General features: G+C 52.7%; 1 protein-coding gene across 1 annotated transcript in view; it reads left to right on the top strand.

The window, feature by feature from the left end:
• SLC22A23 (solute carrier family 22 member 23) overlaps positions 1–20302 on the top strand; it is a 174155-nt gene extending 153853 nt beyond the window's left edge. The window contains exons 7-10 of the mRNA XM_040645011.1: positions 1751–1983; positions 3616–3648; positions 4852–4975; positions 16295–20302. Of these exons, the coding sequence (XP_040500945.1) occupies positions 1751–1983; positions 3616–3648; positions 4852–4975; positions 16295–16652 (748 nt within the window). The 3' untranslated portion in view covers positions 16653–20302. The remainder of the gene's footprint in view (positions 1–1750; positions 1984–3615; positions 3649–4851; positions 4976–16294) is intronic.
• Positions 20303–20696: the final 394 nt, after the last annotated feature.

Raw genomic sequence — 20696 nt, 5'->3', positions numbered from 1 at the left:
TACAATAATCTCGCCCTTCCCTGACCACACAAGGTGGCCTTCACTCAGGGTCAGAGGTCACTTAAGGTGAGGGGGTGTTAACTCTCATTTGATGTTAGAGGCTATGTGGGGGGGGGGGGGGATTGACACTCGTCCGTGAAAGGCCTCAGGATTTCTGTCTGGGAAAAAGAGAGGCCCAGGGTCAGGGCTCTGGTCCCACCGTTCCCTACAGCTGTTTTTATCAAAGCAGCTCCACTTAATCAGTTCTCGATGTGGGGGTTCCTACATACACCCTTGTCCTACACTCGGGGAGACAGAGGCCTTAGGCACACAGTGGGTCAGGGCCCGAGCCCTGAGGCTTCAGCCTCCCTGCCCAGAGCTGGCTCCCGACAGGGCCACCATGCCGCTGTCCAGTCTCAGACAGACGCTAGCTAGCTAGGCTAATGGGACCATTAAAAATGCAATGACCTCTCCAACTTTTATTTCGGGGAAAAAAACACAAATTGTGACATAGAGGAGATGCCAAGTTTCCATTTTAATGCTTCCTGTTTGGGGGAAGGGGAATCCATCTCTCTGACCTTGTTACCTGTTGTGGTCAGAAGACTGCCTTCTTACCAGCACAAAAAGGTAGAAGATTTCCATGAGACCTCAGTAGGCTGAGAAGCAGAGACAGTCAGCTGGGATCCCGAGAGAGGAACCGAATCTCACCGGTTGCTCGATGATAAAACGATGGCCCCAGCAGGCCCTCTGCGGAGGATTTCCCAAGTGGAAATGAGTTCACTTGGCAAACAGCAGCTTCCTCCTGTGGGGGCAGGGGTCTGTTGCAGTTGACCTTGACGCATCCTCATGGTGTGATAAAAGCACTTTGATTTCCCCAAAGCACGGAAGAGGGGTTGGGAGAGAAGGAAATTTTTGGCTCTGGGACGGCTGCCGAGTGCTGATGTCATGAATGAGCTCTCACGGCGCTTCCCACGTGGTGCGCGTGCACCTGCAGCCTCGTGGGGGGGGCGGGTGTGCATTCGGATTCCCATTTCCCAGACTGGACATCTGCCTCCAGCGGTCCCGACACACGTTTCCCAGCAGGTTTATATGATCCGCTGGGGGCAGGAAAGAGACTTGACCCAGGGCAAAGGACGGGCAACAGTGATAAATTAAGAGTGGAAACAGAGTCTCCCAAGACCAGATGTCTTCATTTGGCCTGACTTCCTACAGCTTTGCCAGGGCGTGTCTGTCAATAGCAGCAGGAATGGGTAGTTCTCTGGATGGATCCCCGAGTTTCCAGAATTCTGAATGCTAAAGGAAGAGGCAGAGGCCCAGATAGGCAGGATGTCTTCGAAGTTGTCCCTTGTCAGCTCCGCAGACTGGTGCAAGCTGCTGAACCTCCATAGGCCTTTTTGCCCATCTGTGAAATGGGTCTGACGGGAGCTCCTAGGGTGCCCACGTGGGACGAAGTGAGCTGATGCGTGGGGAGTGCTTCGTCATGCATGCTGGATTTGTTGGATGGTGTTTGAACGGAAGGTCTCACTGCTTTAACGCCCCCACTCTTCTGCTAAAGGATGGCGGAGGAGAGCGAACCGCCCCCCCCCCATGAGGGGCAGGCTCCTGTCGTGTCTCTGAAGTCCCTTTGCCTTGCACGGGTCATGCTCTCGCTCGCGGTGACAGCATGTTTGCCGTGACGTGCCGAGTTGCCTCTTTCCTGGTCATTGATCCCTCCTGCCTCTGTCCGCCTGCCCACTGCCTCCCCGCCCCCCCGGCTGTGTGTCTCCCCCAGGCTGACGGGCTACGGGATCCACCACTGCTTTGCACGGAGCATGATGGGCCACGAGGTGAAGGTGCCGCTCCTGGAGAACTTCTACGCCGACTACTACACCGTGGCCAGCATCGCCCTGGCGTCCTGCCTGGCTATGTGCGTGGTGGTCAGGCTCCTGGGGCGCAGGGGCGGGCTGCTGCTCTTCGTGATCCTCACCGCCCTGGCCTCGCTCCTGCAGCTCGGCCTCCTCAACCGTGAGTGGGGGGCGGGGCCTGGGGCTGGGGGGCGGAGCCTGGGGGAGGGGAGCTGGACTGGGACAGAAGGGTGTTTGACGGAGCTGGGTGAAACTTGAGGGAAGTGTTCTGTGACCTGAGCTATGATTCCGAAATCAACAGCTTGAGGAAAGTGCCTCGGGAAGGAACGTTTGAACTGGAATGTCCCTGGTGACTACCGTGGATGGAGTGCACCGTGCTTCCCCCGCTCCCCCGCCCGGCCGTGGGCCTGTAACTGGGAGCCTTCCTGGCTACACCTCATTCCTTGCACATGCGGCCCCCTGAGCCCCGGTGGGCATGACTTCACGGAGGCCCAGCCTGTGCCTTTGTCATACGTCACGTGATGAGAAGAACAGAGTGCCCTTTCATGGGAAATCAGGGGGACATTTTGACAGCCTTGTATTAGGACACTGCTTTTCGGCAGCTGTTCCCAAGTTTATCAGCTTGTCTTTGGGCCAAAGAACTCCTCAGTGAATGTTAAAAATAATTCACAGAAAAGCTAGGGAATCCATGCAGCCCCTGCAGCTGTATGACGGGGGCCTGACAGCTCCCCGTGCAGGGAAAAAGCCCCAGGCATCCCTCCGACCCGCCCAGAGCAAGGCAGCTGAACCTTCTCGCACCAGGCCCGGCGCCCCTGGGGAAACATGCCCAGGAGAGCCCACCCGAGCGCTGGGAATTCGACTCCGGGACTGTCCCGGCGCAGCACACATCGGAGCTGCTGAGCAAACAGAAAGCCTTCTCGTCCTCCAAGGTGTGGGAGTCAGCGTCCGGAACAGAAGAAAAAGAAAAAACTCAAAACTCTCTCAACCTCTTCATGCAAACTGGATTAAAGAGCAGCTCCTTTCCAACTCGGGAGCAATGTTCCTAATCTGGTCACGTTCCCATGCATTCTGCCTCTTGCTGGGAGACGGGTCTTATTTTCAGCTGTGACAAATAAGGGAACAGAAGTGGTGTCTGTCCCCTGGTGGGGGCTGCCCAAGTTACCCTCCCGGGAGCCCTGTGCAAGCTCCCGAGCTTTGGGTGCAGGGAGGGGCAGTGCCTGGGAGTGTCACGGTGCCCTCTTTGTCCCTGAGCAGGAAAGCCCCAGGAACTAGGTGCACGCGAGAAGCCAAGCCGTGAGCATCAGGGCTCAGAGCACACAGAAATGCCGCCCCACGGATCTGCCCCCGCGGTACTTGCTGGGGCACAGACTGCAGCAACCCGCGAAGAATTATTCACAATGAAGTGAAGCCTTCAGCTTGAGGCCTAGAAGAGCTGCTAGAGTCTCTGTTAAGAGTTCCGTTTTATCCCCGTATTGGGAGGCCAGAGGTGTTTTCACCCTCCCCTCCGACAAAAAGAGCTTTGTCCGTCGGGTGCTAATCCCCGGAGGGGACTCTATTACCCACAGGTCTCTGCATCCTTCTAGCACTTGGCCCCCAGCAGGTGTTGTTCCTGCTCCCCAGTGGGCCTGGCAGGGGGGCAGTGGGGCCAACCCAGAGCTGGAAGGGAGTTCACTGAGAACCCAGTCACATGGGAAAAGGTAGTGGCTTCATACCTAATGGCCTTTCTTTCTCCTCCCCTTGCCCACTGTCTTCATCCTCGTCCACATGGGGGCCGTCATTTCCGGGGGCGCAGTGATTGGGAAGTACAGCCAGCATCCAGACTCAGGTGAGCCTCCAGTGCCCGTGCAGTGCACTTGACCGCTTTTTATTGCACCCAGATGGGCCTTTTCATCAAGACTCACAGACCTGTGGTTTCCCCTCCCTGTCTCTCTCCCCCTCTCTCCTTATCCTTCAAGAGTTGCAGCTGAAGTTGGCCGTAGGTTGGACACTATAAGCATACATTTGTATTCTCTACTCCTTCTCGCCTCGAGAAAGAGCACCTCGTTTCCCTGTCTGTGCCCGGCTTGCACGCATGGCCTCCCCTCTCCCCCCGGCCTCGGCAGTCAGCCCGGGGCCTGCTGCAGCTGCTCTTACAGACAGTGCCTGGGTGACATCAGAAAGCCCCAGGGAGCCTGGACACCTGGCTGACTGTGCCGCCAGGGGAAGCTGCTGTCCCCCTTTGTCCCTCACGGCAGCTTGCTGCTCTCGGCTACGGGGATGGCAGAGCTGCTGGTCGCATGTGCCTGGCCTGCCCCGAGCCCGTGCTGCCGAGACTCTGCTGTGAGATTCCTGCATTCAGGATACAGCCTTGCAGGGAACTGGGCTGACCAAATGTATGACCCCAACCGCATGCCAATGCTCTGTGCTAGATGCGGCCTGGGTGTGTGGTCAGACTCTGGTGTCATTTGCAAAGTGCTCGGGTCAACTGAGCACTGTCCCTCCAGGCCATAAATTCTTCTGTTTGGGTTATTGGAGTTTTATTCCCGTCGATCCAGCCTAGCATACCCTGTCCTAGGTACTGGACAGGTCAGATCTGAGGCCAGAATAGCCAGGGCTCTCTGGAGGCAGAGGCCTCGTTTCTCCGAAGGCTGGGATAGAAAGGGATGTTGTTACAGCCCCAGGGAGACCACCAGCCTTCCCTCCTGCCAGGCATGGCTTGTGGCCTCCGGAATCCTGGCCGAGTCCGTGTGAGCTACAGCATTCCAGGCCCACAGGGAATCACGGGAACCCCAACAAAGCCTTCTGCCAAGAGGGTCTGACCTGTTACACCTAGAGGTGCTCCCCAGTCTCCAGAGGGAACTGAGTGCCCCAGGCTGCACCCCGCACTGGGGAAGGGGGATGGGGGAAGACCCTTCATGTGGTCCTAGACCCTCCCCTGTCCCTTGTCCAGCTGCTGTCTCTGCATTGCCCCCCACCACCTGCCTGCCAGCCTCCTTTTCCCTTCCCTTCTGCCCGCCCCCCTCACTGTCTCCCTCTGATTCTCCTTCAGGTATGAGTGATAGTGTCAAGGACAAATTCTCCATCGCGTTTTCCATCGTGGGCATGTTCGCCTCCCACGCAGTGGGAAGCCTCAGTGTGTTCTTCTGTGCAGAGATCACCCCCACGGTAATCAGGTAGGTCATGGGAGGTGCCCCACACCACGCCTTCTCCCTGAGACTCCGGAGGGGGCTGGGTGTCTGGGTGTCGTATCAGGGCTCCTGCGGAATGAACCAGCATCAGCTGTGTCCCGCCCTGGCCTCCGGACCAGGGTGCAGCATGCACGCCGGGCATGTCAGGGCTTCCGATGGGGAGCTCTGCCCTGACTCTGAGGCCCCTGAGAGTCAGCTGAGAACTTGACCCTGGGCTCCATCCAGGCAAGGAGCCAGAGGAGCAGGGAGGGTGCAGGAGGCGCTGCATGGGGGTATTAGCTCGGGCTTAACCACTTTTGTCTTAGCTCACGGAGTGACGTTTGATCCCTTCTTGGTGCTAGTCCCAGATAGTGGTACCTGGATGCTACCCACCCTTGAATGTTATTCAGGTTACAGCGTAATAAAAGGGTGTGTCTTCATGTAAAAGGGCATCACTTAGCTACAGAATCATGTCATTTTCCTGGTAATTACTGTTTGTGACTTACGGAAGAGCTCATCGGGACTGGCATCACACTGAACTTTGCATGGGAATATCATTAGCATTGCTAACACACATGCTTTTGGAAAATATAAATTGTGAATAAATTAGGCAATTATTCAGCTGTGAAAGAAAACCCAGAAGTCAGCATGATGACACCCGTCCACCCTGACTTTCCCACGCAGGCAAACAAGTAGAGCCCCGTACAGTTCCAGGCAGGACTCGTGCAGACTAATTACTTTAGCCCCTCGGGTGCTAGGAAGGGCTCTGGGCAAAGGCAGGTAGGTTCACGGACTTTCTTCCCACATTTCCAGGAGTCATGCTGACAAGAGATCTTTCACATGACCTCATTTTGCTTCATTCTCCCAGAGTTTTACAGTGCACACCATGTCTGAAGGCTACTCGGTGCCTGTGGGATAAAATGCCAAGGAATTGTGTAAGGAAAAAAGGAATTGAATGCCAAGTAATTCATCCTGTTCGGACCCTCTCCGAAGCGAAGAGAACAGCCTGAAGCTTATTTCAGGCTCCAGGTTGCAAAATGCCTCAGGCAGACAGCATCTCCCTCTGTGTCTTTTCTTTACCTAGTTAAAATTTCCTTCCTTGACCAAAGAATCCAGCGAAAAGGGTTCTTTCACTAGAGCAGAAGTCAAGGTTGGACCTCTGGCTTTCCAGCTGCTCTCTCTGCAGACTGGTGTGATTGTGGACCTTTCTTTGGGGGTGGTCACCCCTTAACTCTGCTGGTTGGTGGACCTCATTAGTCATTGTTGCATTTTGCTTAACAAGCTAAACTGAAGGAAAAACACTATCCTCTTCCTCTTCGGTGCAGACCTGCCAAGATTATTTGGGGATAGAAACTCAACAAATACGTTCTTCGATTTGGCTTGCCAAGATGACACACTAGAAAAAAATTTGACCTTCGGTGCTGTTTTTGTACTCACAGAGGGATGAAAGGAGATCGAGTCCAAAGGGGGTCTCTGGCCGGGAGGGAAGGGGTCCTGGTGTCACTCCTGAACCCCTCCCCTTCAGCGGCCTGGCTCTTTCTCCCAGGCACAGTCGGGGATAGTTCCCCTGCAGTGACCTGGGACAGAAACTGACCTTCCTCCCCTCCCCCTACAGCTAAATCCCAGATAAACGAGGGAGAGCGGCTTGGGGTCTGTTTCTCTTACTCACTGAAGCCTAATTGACATACAGTGTTTCAGGAGGTTCATTTTTCTTAATACCAAACGAGCCCTTTTCTACCAGGCTGTTATTAAAAACATCCCTTCTGAACTACAGCAGTCGCCCCAGGGAAGATGCCAGGACTCACTAACGAGAAGCAAATAGGAGGATAAGAACTTTTTTGCACAGACGCTTGTGGAAATCCGTTGTCCAAGGACAACAGACTCACTGGAGTCTAATGAACGTATTAATTACTGTTGTGCGTGAGATCGCATCCAGACTTGGTTGCAGAGACGTGCTTCCCTCCCCCCCAGGCCTGGTCTGGATGCTCTCCACTGGCAACAAGCTGTTGCTCAGGTCGCTTCCTGAGGCTTCAGAAGCTGGCTGCCTCTGCAGGCAGATGGGGAGGACCCTGTGTCTGCAGCACCCTCTCCCCCTGGGCTTGGTTAGAAGGGGCCCCGGGGCCTGGTCAGTCTAGGAGCAGTCGATGGCTTTTTGTGCAGGACTATCTTTTCTAGGCAGTGTCTATCTGGAAGCTGCAGGCGGGAGCCCCTGAGGCCTTTACCGTCCTCCTCACCCCTCACCAAAGCGGTCAGTTCAGAGAGGAGGCAGGCAGGCGCCGGCGTAACAAGCTCATTTCATTGTCGGCAGCTGCACACAGGCTCCCTCAGGGCCCCTGGGCCTTCGCTGTTACTGCTCTGTTCTGTCTGAGCTCAGCTGCTCATTCCCAATATCTCCCGCTTTCTTCCCCTTCGGGCTATCCCACTCCCTTCTCCAGAAACTTCTTTATTGGAACTTGCTTTCTTGGAGAACTTCCTTCTGAGTAACTCCTCCCTATTCCCACCTTGGGACGAAGAACTTGGGCCCTGATGTCCTCCGCTCTAAAGGTGCCTCGAGAACAGGCACCAAGGACAAAGATGGCCTGTGTAATGTGGCATCTGGAGTCTGTTAAACTTCTTTAAAAATTCATGTCTTAAATATATGTGATATATTTACATATATAATACACACACACATAGACAGACACACAAACGGATAGAACGAACAAATGCTAAGGTCCAGGAGCGAAGGCACGCAGGCTAGGATTCAGAGCAGGATGGAGAACAAACAAAGCGTAGGGGATGTGGCCGCGAGCCTCAGATGCGGATCTTCCGCCAAGAGAGCGGATCTTCCGCCAAGAGAGTGGATGGAGCTGTGTGTGATCTCAGAGGCCACTTCCCTCCGCGCGGCCCTAGGCAGGTCCCTTAGCCAGACTTCATCTCTTTGCCCTAAAATGAGACGAGTTAGGACTGCCTCGTTACAGGGTAGTGATGCTGAGGGGAGAAAGAGAATATAGAAGGGTCCAGCCTCAGGAGATGACAATGGATATTATTAATGATTCCTACCTGAGTATTTTTGGCAGTTATATTTATTTCTGCAAAACTGGCACAAATATTTGTTTATCCTTGACTTCACAGAAATGGAGTCAAGACAAATTAAGTAAGAGAGAAGAGGAAGTGAGAAATGGGAGGTTTGTTTGTTCTGTTTAAACTCAAGATGCTTGGTGTTCACATGTTTAAAGAACGATTTGAAGACTCTGGAATTTTTAATTTAAGCTTGCTACTTCTAATAATAAGTCTGCCTGTGTATCGCCTTTATATCCTTAATTTAGATATTATTACTAGTGAATTAAAGATATCCAGTGGATATTAAAACTTTCTGTGCTCCTAAAGCACAGGGAGGCGAAATTTGCACACACACACACACACACACACACACACACCCGTCCCCCCTTCTTTTATTTGTGAATTGAGGTGGCTACCTGCTTTGATATTTACACATGGGCATATGCTGCCCTCTAGTGACAATCTAAAGAAAAGCAGAAAATGCACAAAGTTAGCATTTCAGGGGAGGAAAAGGAAGATAAGCCCCTGAAACCCAAGCGTGTAATAATGACCCCATTCTCTAAACGGAGATTTCACAAAGACAACACAAAGCCAAGAATGGTATAACAAATTCTTTCAAAAGCGTTCCTAACCTTAGTGAAAAATTTCAAGATAAAACCAAACAGAAAATTGCTTTTGTGGGAAAAATACATAAAGAAACACTGCATATTATATATGCACACGTACGTAGACTGCATTTTATATACGTACACACACTTACATACGTGGATACTTACGTAAGCTGTCTAATCCTACCGTAAATATATTTGACATGATTTATTAATATAATATATATTTTGGCATTATGAAGCAAGACTTTGTCCCAGGCTGACCTCCGCTCCCTTGACAGTGACTCTGTGCACACCCTTCCCCGTGGGTGTGTACTCTCCCTTCCTGGAGGTTAACTCTCGTGTGGACTTTATAAGCACTGAGCAAGGTCAGTCTCCTTCTCTGCTTGTCCGTGCCATCCACGTGTGGTGACAGGGAGGTCCCACGGAAACCCAGAAGCCCTCAGAGAAAAGGACGTCTTCCTGGTATTAAAGCCCCAAGGAGACACATCCATTATCCCTGGCATCCATCTGTCCCTTGCAACAGCCTGTGGCTTCCGGAGTGGCCACAACAACCAGAAGGACGAAGCAGCTATTTCAGGTGTTCGTGTTCTTAGCTCCCATCACATCGCTCTTCCTGACGGTCACCTATTTTTAGCCCGCCCCATTCATTTGGGTGAGCTGACCTTCCTACCTAGGAAGCCAGTGTAATCCATAAACATCCAATATTTATTAAGCATAAATAATACGTACTGGTTGGTATTCTAGAAAATAATCCTTGCCCTTGACAAGCTCATGGACTAAATAAGGACAGTAGGCATACGAAGAAATACTAACAGAAAGGTGCAGAGAGTCTTCAGAAGGTGGTCTGGGACCCTCTGCTTGGGACGGGGGCTGGTATCTGGGGGATGCCCCCCAAAACATTACTATTCCTTATTTGTGTCCCCTTGACAGCCCAGTAGCACAATGGTGTGACTGTTCCTACAGCCCTTCCCGTCACTCCCTTGGCAAAAGGCTTCTAACACATAGGACTGGTGACATATCACAGCCTGGGTGAGAGGTGGCTGTCTTTTCTTCCATAGCTAAGGCTAGGAAATTCCATCACTCGCTGAGTGTACTAGTTATCTATTGCTGTGTAACAAATTATCCCAAAACGTAGTGGCTTGCAACAACACGGGCTTGTTGTCTCACAGTTTCTGTGGGCAGGAGTTGGCAAAGCCTAGCCAGGCCCCCCGCTTGGGGTCTCCCACACGCTGCGGTCCCCCAGGGTAGGATCGGTCTTCAAGCTCATTCAGTAATTGGTCTCAGTGTGTTTGTACTGCTAGAGCAGAATGCCACAGACTGGGTGGCTTATAAACAACAGTAATTGAATTCTGGAGGCTGCAAGTCCAAGATCAAGGTGTCCACAGATTTGGTGTTCAGTTAATCTGCTTCAGGGTTCATCAACGGCCATCTTCCCTCTACCCCTCACATGGTGGAGAGGTGAGGGAGCTCTCTGGGTGCCTTTTCTTTTTTTTTTTTTTTTTTTAAAGATTTTATTTATTTATTTGACAGAGATAGAGACAGCCAGCGAGAGAGGGAACACAAGCAGGGGGAATGGGAGAGGAAGAAGCAGGCTCATAGCTGAAGAGCCTGATGTGGGGCTCGATCCCATAACGCCGGGATCACGCCCTGAGCCGAAGGCAGACGCTTAACCGCTGTGCCACCCAGGCGCCCCTCTGGGTGCCTTTTCTAAGGGCAGGAATCCCATTCGTGAGACCTAATCACTTCCCAAAGTCCCCGCCTCCTAATAACCATCACACTGGGGATTAGGAGTTGAACATATGAATTGGGGTGGGTGGGGGGACAGACATTCGGACCAGAACAGCGGATTCAGTTCCTCACTAGCTATTGGACCAAGAGCCTCAGTTCCCTGCTGGCCGGAGGTCACCTTAGTTCCTTCCTTGCCACCTGGAGTAGAACAACGGAACAGCTTGCTTCATCGAAGCCAGCAAGAGAATCTGCTAGAAGTCAGTCTTTTGTAACCGAATCATGGAAGGGACATCTCATTACCTTTGCCATATTTTATTGGTGAAAAGTAAATTACTAGGTCCAGCTCACACTCAAGATACAAGGGTATGTACGCCTGGAGGTGTGAATCATTGGGGCCATTTTAGAAATCTGCTGGTCCCTGCCCCTGAAAACCTCTTCAGTCTGTGAGGGAACCCCCACACAAACACAAGAGTCTTTGGGCTCCCCGAGCGGGCTGAGGGAGGGGACGGGCGGGGCAGCTGGGCAGAGCACTTCTGCAGCTTGGTCAGCCTGTGCTCTGGAAGCCTTGGGGGGGGTCGCAGGGGGCACACTGAAGGGACAGGGGCCCTGGGAGGCATGTGTGTATGCGAAGGAGCAGCAGGAGGGAGTGGGGGGGGACTAGGGGGGTGGGGAGAGGAAGGACCATAGCGGTGCCAGCACACTCTGCCCCCCTTTGGAGGCTCTGGACCCAAGAGAAGGGCTCATCTTCTCGTCCTCCTTGTCCTCCTCGCAGTGCTTGAACTTGCTCAGCCCCCGGCCCAGCCATCAGGCTTCTCCCCAGTGCTCCCCGGAGGGACACCAGCACCCCAACCAATCCACTGATCTCCCTGTCCTCCCTTCACCTGCAGCTCTTTGTTGCTTGTTCAGTATTAATGCAGCAAGAAAGACGTTAGAAATACAGCACTATTTCTGCCTCGTGAGGCCAACGAAGAAGGAAGAAGGAGCTTAGACAACTGGGGATGATAACAGCCAGCGTGTGCTTGGCACTTCCTGGCCCGGACGTAGGGACACCAGCGCCCCGGTCTCTGCTGATGTGCCCTTCCTGTCTCCTTGTCTGAGCCTCCGTGAGGCTTATGGGTGGTGGAGTCAGAATTCAAACCCAGGCCCGCTGGCTCCTGACCTGTGCCCTTAACCGGCGCACTCCGGCCCCAGGAGCAGGAGCGTGTATTTGGAGGCTGCTCCGGCCTGGCCTGTGCGTGCAGGGCGCTGGGCCCGGCGGCCGACGGCTGCCAGGCTGGACGCCGGTGAGCCTCCATGCCAGGAACTGTGCCAGGCCTGGGGACCGCGGGAAGGGCCCCCTCTCCCTCCTCAGCAGCATGTGAGGAGACTGCTGCCGCCTGGGACCTGGCAGAGCTGAGCTGAGCGGAGAGGCCGGAGCCTCCACACGGGGCGGGGGGGAGTGAGGGAGAGAGCCAGGAGCTGGGGGCTTGGGGGTGCGGGTCAGGCAGATGTGGGGCCGGGGCTCGGCCAGGGGCAGGAGGGAGCCCTCGGAGGACTCTGGGAAAGGGAGTGGCATGATCCACTCCACATTCTAGAAGAGTCACGTTGTCAGCAGTGAGGAAAGAGCCCAAGAGAGTAGGAGGATGCAAGACAGGCCAAGTAGGCGAGTGTGACCCAGATGGGCTGAACTGGAAGCCATGGGGCTTGGGCACGGGTTAAACAGAGGGGCTGGGGCAGGGGAGAGTCTGGCCACTCCCGGGCTCTGGCTCTGTCCGGAGGGCAGTATGCCCCACCCCTCCCCACCCAGCAGGAGGGGTGTGAGGCACGCCCTCCCGTGAGCAGAGATACAAGGCCTTTTCTCATTTGGGGTTGAGAGAAGTGACGAGAGCAGTGTCTTTTGTTGTTATGAAACGTTACAAAATGAGGAAGGGAGACCCCCCTCACATTGTCCCACCCACACACACGTGACTGTCATTCTGTTCCATTCTTTGAGAAAAAGTGTTTCTTTTCTGTACTGATTCCTGTCTTAACCATCAACTCTGATAGTCCGCGTTACGGTGGCCCTTCGGGACAGCTGTCGACCTGGGCAGCCCCAAGACGCCAAGTCCCCCTTGTTCCTGTCACTTGTGTGGATCTAGGACTGGCCAGCCAGAGAGCCTGCTGTAGATGGCAGGGACTCTTTGGGTTCACTATTGACAGCAAAGCCCCTGGGAAGGTCCCAGGGAGAGGGAACCCACTGCTGAACCACATGGTGGGCACAGCAGAGTGGACCCCCCCCAGCCTGAGCAGCAGGGGGGACAGGGGAGGCCTGGGTGGCCGGCCCACACTGGCAGCTTTGGGGCTTTGCGTCAGCAGGAGGCCCCAGTCCCCACAGCCGGAACAATTTGGTGGGTTTGTTTTTAACAGCTTTACTGCGGTATAATTTACATACCATGTCGTGCATCCATCTTAAACATACAAACCAATGATCTTCAGTGCAATCATGCCCATAAATCCAGGTATCGGACATTTCCATCACCTCACAAAGTTCCCTCCTGGTCCTTTGCAGTCCGTCCCTGTCCCCACCCGCAGCCCCAGGCAATCACTCATCTGCTTTCTGTCTCTGTAGATCTGCTCCCTGCCCCCCGGCTTTTTCAAAATTTCATATGAATGGACTCTACAGTCACTGAGTGTAACCATGGCAGGTGTTAGTACTGCAGTCCTTCCTGCACAATACTGTTCCGTTGTACGGGATCTGCCACACTTTATCCATCGCCAGGTGATGGATTGGGTTTCTTTCTGATTTTTGGCTGCCGTGAATAATGCTACAGCGAACATTCGTTTCTAAGTTTTTGTGGGCTACAGGTTTCCTGTATCTCATGAGAGTGGAATTGCTGGGTCACACGAAGGTTTACATGTAACTGTTTCAGAAACTGACAAGCTTTTCCACGGCCGCTGCCCCACTTTTCCTTCCTGGCGGCCGTGGCTGTGGGTCTCATTCTCTGAGCAGCCTCACGAACACTTCTCAGTCTCTGCCTTTGTGTTTTGTTTTTTTTTTAAAGATTGTATTTTTTTATTTGAGAGAGAAGGAGAGCACAAGCAGGGGGGGGGCGGCAGGCAGAGGGAGAACCAGGATCCCCGCTAAGCAGGGAACCCGATGCGGGACTCGATCCCCCGACCCCGGGATCATGACCTGAACCGAAGGCGGATGCTTAAGCAACTGAGCCACCCAGGCGCCCCCCGTCCTCTGCCTTTTGGATTGTTGCTGTGTTAGTGGGTGTGAGGCAGTATCTCGCTGTGGTTGGGATCTGCACCTGTCTACTGACCAGTGACACTGTACATCTGCTTGGGTGATACGAATTCTTTATAGTTTGTACAGTGTCTTTGAAGAAATGTCTAGTCCAGTCCCTGTCCCATTATTTAAACTGCTTGTCTTCTTACAGATAGTTCTTTATGTATTCTGGGCACAAGTCCTCTTTTAGACATGCTCAGTAACCACGTTCTCCCAGTCTGTTTCTTCTCTTTCCATTTTCTTGAGAAGTATTTTGAGGAAGTCCTATTGATCATTTTCTCTTCTAGATCCTGCTTTTGGTGTCATATGTAAGAAATCTTTGCCTCACCTAAGATCGCAACGATTTCCCCTTATATTTTCTTCCTAAAAGTGTTACCAAAGGTTTAGCTCTTACATTCAGGTCAGTAATCCATTCTGAGCTCACTTTCGTGTATGATGTTACGTAAAGGCCCAACTTCTTTCTTTTGCGCGTGGATGGCCAGTCGTCCCAGCCACTTGTTAAAAAGACTCTCCTTTCCCCGTTGAATTTGCCTCTGTGAAAAGTCAGTTGACCATAAATGGAAGAGTTTATTTCTGAACTCTCAGTTGTCCCATTGATCTGTCGATACACCGGTACCACACTGCCTTTGTTACTATAGCTTTATACGAAAGCTGAAATTGGGACGATAAGTCCTTGAATTCTGTTATGTTTCAAAATTGTTTTGGCTGTTCTGGATCTTTTGCATTCCCATATAAATCTTGGCATCAGATTATCATTTTCTGGGGAGAAAAAAACAGCATCTGGAAATTTGATAGGGATTGTGTTGAATCTGCACATTCCATCTATGATGGAAGAAGTGCCATCTTAACAGTACTGGGTCTTCCAATCCATGAACATGGACTGTCTCTTCTTTATTTTATCTTTCTAATTTTCTCTCAGCAATGATTTACAGTCTTTAGTATACAAGTCCTGCATGGTTTGTTTTTTTTTTAGAGATTTATTTCTTTGAGAGAGAGCACGTGTGCACATGCGAGGCGGGAGGAGCAGAGGGAGAGGGATAAGCAAACTATGCACTGAGCACGAGCGCGACGCAGGGCTCGATCCCGCAACCCTGAGACCATGACCTGAGCCAAAATCAGGAGTCAGACATTTAACCGACTGAGCCACCCAGGTGCCCCAAGTCTTGCATTTTTTTATTTCTAAGTATTTTGTTTTTTTGATGTTACTATAAATAGAATTTTCTTAATTTCACTTTCAGCTTCTTTGTTGCTAGCATGTCCACATACAGTTGACTTCTGTACGGTGAGCTTGTGTCTCAAGCCCTTATTGGTCAGTATTTTGATGAGTTAGACCTACCTGCAGTGCCAACCAAGAGATTCTGAGGCTCCGCGAGCGCCTGCTGCAGAAGCCTCCTGCCTACGTGCATCCCAGAGGAAGGGTCACTTCACTGAAGGGTGGTGCACGGCTCTTAAGCAACTCCAGTGAAAGTTCTTTAAACCAACTGAGGTCCACATTCCTGTACCCTCTGCCCACTGGCCTGGGTCCACACTCTGATGGGAAGCAAACAACTCTACTCCCCCCTCCTTGAGACCAGACTCTGTCCACCGGGCTCCTTCACTGCGACTGCAGAGCAGACACCGGCCAGCCCTCCCTGGCCTGTGCATTGCATGACACGGTGAGACCGTGACCTCCTGTCACGTGAACACCATAATCCCCTTTCCTGCAGCCCAGCACTGCACTGCTTTCTCAGAGACCACATGACACTTTCTCCCCTCAAATACGCTTTTCTGTCAGAGGAGAGATGTTCGAGCTATGATGGATTTTTTTAAATGTTGCCTATCTACTAATCTCTGTGGAACTTTGGTAGGTTCCCCAAATGGCAGAGGAGTGGAGATCAATGGCACATGCTCTAGGCTCACATTCAGTACTTTCTGAGCTCGGTGCTGCTGTGACTTTCTCTCAGTGACAGCGTGTGGTTTCCGGCACAGTAGCTCGCAGAGAAGGGACCGCTTCCACTGGTGCTGTGCAGAATGATTTTAGGAAATATACGGGACACAGCAATAAGTAGGAACTCCCAGAAAAATTACTTTCCTTTAAAGTATCTTCCAGTCTCTCTAGTTCTGGCTGGAGAAAATCTCTGAGTGCTGGTATGTCTGTCATATCCTCTTTTTTTTTTTTAAGATTTTATTTATTTATTTGACAGAGACAGCCAGTGAGAGAGGGAACACAAGCAGGGGGAGTGGAAGAGGAAGAAGCAGGCTCCCAGCGGAGGAGCCTAATGTGGGGCTCGATCCCATAACGCTGGGATCATGCCCTGAGCCGAAGGCAGACGCTTAACGACTGCACCACCCAGGCGCCCCTGTCATATCCTCTTTAACCCATTAATCCACCTCCCGCCTGCCCACTGACCTGCTTCTACCTGAAGAGCAAACCTAGGGAAATAGCATAATTTAATAATACTTTGTCCTTGCATATTATTTATGGCGTGTGCTTTTCCATTTACAGTAGTATTCTAACACTGCCTTTCAAAATAAAAAATTTCGAGCTGGCGAGAGAAAATATTAAGTAGAGGGGGTCTGAAGATAGCCAAGGCGAAGGCGGTCTGGGATATCGGGCAGGTGGGATGCTCGGGGGTGGGGCCAGGCCCCGGTCGCCCGTGATCCTGCTCCCGTGCGCCCCCGCGCAGTTAACCGCGCGTGCTCGTGCTCTCGCAGGTGCGGCGGGCTGGGGCTGGTGCTGGCCAGCGCGGGCTTCGGCATGCTGACCGCGCCCATCATCGACCTGCACAACCAGAAAGGCTACTTCCTGCACCACATCATCTTTGCCTGCTGCACGCTCATCTGCATCATCTGCATCCTCCTGCTGCCCGAGAGCAGGGACCAGAACCTGCCCGAGAACATCTCCAACGGGGAGCACTACACCCGGCAGCCGCTCCTGCCGCACAAGAAGGGGGAGCAGCCCCTCCTGCTCACCAACGCCGAGCTCAAGGACTACTCCGGCCTCCACGACGCGGCCACCGCAGGGGACGGGCTGCCCGAGAACGCCACGGCCAACGGCATGAAGTCCATGTAGCTCGGGGCGCCGTGGGCTCCAGGGGTGGGGGGCTGTCTGGGCACAGGTTTACAGACCAGGGACCGAACACGTGGCTGGGGGGGCAGGAAAACCCAGTCCTGCTGCCGATGCCGCGGATCGCAAGACTGTCGACTGGGGTGGGGGAATTCTGTCTTTCCAAAACTCTAAGGATCGTGTGTGTGCGGAAGCAAACCCTTCAGACTTTCTTTTCTGCCATGAGATGTTTGTATTTATTTCGGTCATTTTTACGAGAAGCACTTTATTCCCTTTCACCCTCTGACTGATCTCGAAACAGAACCGCCTCCTTCGGAAGAGGGACACGGTTGCCGAGGAGGACGCCGTGAGTAGCCAGCGCGGCGGCCCTGGAGGTCACACGCGGTCCTCGCCCAGCACCCCGCAGAGGAGCCAGGGGTCCCTCGCTCTGGGCCCGCGCCCCCCAAGGCCGCCTGTGTGCGGACAGACTGACCTGTCGTGGAGTGTCTCCACGACCGCATTGTAGGCAGAGCGAAATGTAAATGATTAGGTTTTTGCTAGAGAGTCTGTGTATGGTTTCTAAAGGGGTTTTTGTGTGTGTGCGTTTGTGAGGTAAGAGCTTCTGTTCCATGTGTTGGGGGAAAGCAGCTCCCAATATCATTAAAACCAGCTTAGTCTTTCCTTCGAGATCATCCTTTTGTACTTGATGCTGGAAGCTCCTTGGGGGAAAGTGTAAACATTTCACCAGAAATCCTAAGTAACGAGTGGTACTAAGGCCACGGTTTGCCGACACGGGTTCGCCTGGCCGAGCTCACGACGAGCAAGGGTGTGGAGAGGTGAGGTGCGGTCACGTCATTAATTCTCCTTCCCGGGTTTAGCTCCAGCAGGAAAGTCCCCTCTGTCACACTCAGCTTCCTCGCCAGCATAACCTGAACACGTGGCTGCTTTCTGAACTGAAAACCAATAGGAAACTAACGAACACAGACCACTGAGGCAAACCCACAGGAGCGAGGGGTGCTCTCCTGGACATGGCCCGTCACCCACATCTCGAGCACACGCCGCGTAGAAATCACCAGCCTGGACGACTGTCAGCTCTCACCACTGACTTCAGCTGAGAGACTGCAAAGCCTGTGGGAGCCACTCCCCATGCAGCCCTGCCTCTACCTGCTTCCTGCTTCCTGTCACTTCCGTCAGCACACAGGGGGGCTCAGGGGGAGGAGTGGGACTCTCACAGGTGAGTCCACCTGACCTCCGGCCTCTTCAAGCATCAAGACCAGTTGAGAGAAAGCAATAACTCACCAAAGTTCAACACCCACGCCGTCCCCAATAGCCAAGGGTTTTCATTGTGTTCCTCATTGCGTCCCAGACAGTGAAGGCTTCCTCCTGCCCTTCCGGGTCAGGCTTTCTGTGCCTGTCCGAGGCGCTCGTCACGGGAGACTTGGAGGGCCTCCTCAGCGACACCCAGGAGGCCACGAACAAACAGTTTCCTTGGCGCAGGCAGGCACTGCCTTGTAGCAACACAGGCACCTGAACTTTTAGACAGCCTGGTTTCTTTCTCGAATTGTCCACCTCCGCACTTTGTAACACATGTCTTTGCTGTGAGCCGTGTTCTTCCAGGGAAATTGTGGTCTCGAGTCTGTGAAGCAATTAGGTGACTTCCAACGGACAGCTGCTAGAACTCAAAAGGGCCAGAAAAGAGGTTGACGTGACTTCCCTTTCTCCCCTTCCAGCTTTCCACCCAGTCTGTCCGCAGTCCACCTACCACCCTCCTCCAAAACTGCTAGGCCCCAGTACGAGCCCGCTGATGTGATAAAAACATGGTGAGGACGGGAGCCAGCTTGCAGGCACGCGCGATTCCAGGGAGTAACCCACAGTCTCATCACCGGGACCTGGGAAGGAAGGCCGCCCGGCAGTCTGCCCCAGCTCCACCCGCTCCTCCACACCTCCCTTCATCTCTTTTAAGTCACTTTTGTTCCATGTTTCAATGTTCGTCTGCATTCACCTTAATTTGAGAAGATCTTTACATTTGTGCAGGCTTCATGTGCCAAACTTGTGGAATACCTTTTGCCTTTTTTAAAGTACTGACTACAAAGCCACCCAGCGGGAAGACCCAGGAAGTCCAGCACAGGACGTGCGCAGCAGCCAGGCCACTGGGCGGGTGGGAAAGTGGGAAGGAGCCGGCGAGGCCCCCGCGGCCGCAGCTGGCCAGGTGTATGTCTGCGTCCCTCCCCCCAGCGCTAGGACAGCCCACTTGCTGTCCTCCAGGACTTGGGCGTGTTCCCTTGCTGGCCACATGGCCCCTTCTGTGAGAAATGTCCTGAAGCTGTCAGTGGTCCGGACTAGAAGAGAAGCTGGCTATGAGGACTGGGCTCTTGGGACCAACGGCTAGCAGATGTGAACACGGCCAGCTCACCAACAATCAGTGATGTCTCGGCAAAGAGGTTGCACAGCTCTTCTCTCCCAGCAGCCTCGGCGTTAGGCTGAGCTCCTGTTCTGTTGCTGTTCGACTTCGGGATATCTGAAGCTCTTAAGGAACGCCTTTATGAGATGTAGACAAAGCAGAAAAGCTTCCGTGCGGGCTGAGCTCAGGGATATCCCGTACCAAGTGAGCAAGGCAACAACTGCGCCTGCCCAGCTCTGCGTGGGAGGGGGCTGCGGCCACCAGCTCCCTGGCACGAGTCAGTAGTGCGTGGACTCCTTGGTCCTGTTTCCTTCGTGCTTAGTGAGGAAACACTTCTCAGGCACCTGCTGCTTCAAGTCCGCCTTCCCCACCACCTCCACCCCCCTGCTGTCCCAGGAGACCTCCCAAGGGACGTGCTCCAGCTTCCTCCTCCGCCACCCACTCCTGCGTTCTGCTATCCTATCAGGGAGCTGTGATCCCCTTCCAGTAAAAGTTATGCACAAATGTGAACACCTGAGACAGGGCTGGATCTTTCTTCATCTTGTTCTTTTCCAGAGGTCAACAGTAACACCACATACCCTAAACGTTAGTGCCCCAAATAGGAAAGTTTTAAATGCTTGGTTTTCTAAAAGAGTAGAATCACTTGCAACTAGGGGAAGGGGGATGGTAAGTTGGTTTGGCCACAAAACAGAAAGAGAGCAAAACTAAACCTCGTAAAGGAAGTAATTGCACTCAAACATTACCACTTCCTAGAGCCAAACAAGAAATGACTGAAGTGCCATTAAATGACCCGTGTGACCATCGCATCGCCCGGCCCCTAGGTGGCGCGCGGGCGCACGCACGTGCTGGGGGAGCCCACACTTCAACTCTTCTAAAGAACACCTCACTTTAATGTATTGTGTGTTTTGGAAAAGCAGTACAGTGTGTTATGTCTAGTGGGGAATACTTCCCTCCCTCTGTCCTTTCTGCAACCCCACATCTGAGGTTTCTATGTAAGAACCGTGTTACTGTACATGTCGACCGGGATTACTCTGGAGGTGCTCATTCATAGCACAAGCCTAAATTGAGTTCTGAACTGTCGTTCAAAGCTAAACGTCTGCATGATGTCACATCTGTTGTACCTTTGGGGAAAATTTGTATGTAAATGTACAGAAATAAAAAATGTTGCCCCATTAACAAATTTCCACTGGAATGTCTTCCCTACCTCATCTGATGGTATCCAATGAAGGGCATTTCACGACCATTGACTACAAGTAATAAAAACTCTACCTGTTTATGCAGCTCTCACTGTCCCTGCTTTAGCGCCTCTGTAAGCCAAGTCTTTGCTCTCACCCTGAGGGGACAGCGGGCGGCCTCTCACCTCGCTTGCAGGGTCCTAGTCTGAAAGGCAGGCAGAGGCAGAGATCGGATTGCACACAAGCTGTTCACTTAGTGACGTTCTCAGACACCTGAGAAGCGGGGGCCATCAGCAAATTGAAGAGTTCTTTTCTCGTTTGTATTGATGTCCTGCTAACCCATGGCCTAGAGAGGTCAAGAAAGGACTCTCTTACACTGTGATTCTGTGAGGAAGTTCTGATAACCCAAAACTCTTCTTTAATGTAGTATTTTTTAACAAGAAAACACGATTTCTTTAATAAAGTATTTATACCAAACTCTTCTCTCCACAGCCC

The sequence above is a fragment of the Ursus maritimus genome, unplaced genomic scaffold, assembly GCF_017311325.1.
Source record: "Ursus maritimus isolate PB19 unplaced genomic scaffold, ASM1731132v1 scaffold_30, whole genome shotgun sequence".
Taxonomy (NCBI): domain Eukaryota; kingdom Metazoa; phylum Chordata; class Mammalia; order Carnivora; family Ursidae; genus Ursus; species Ursus maritimus.
This window is presented reverse-complemented; position numbering and strand designations above follow the sequence as displayed.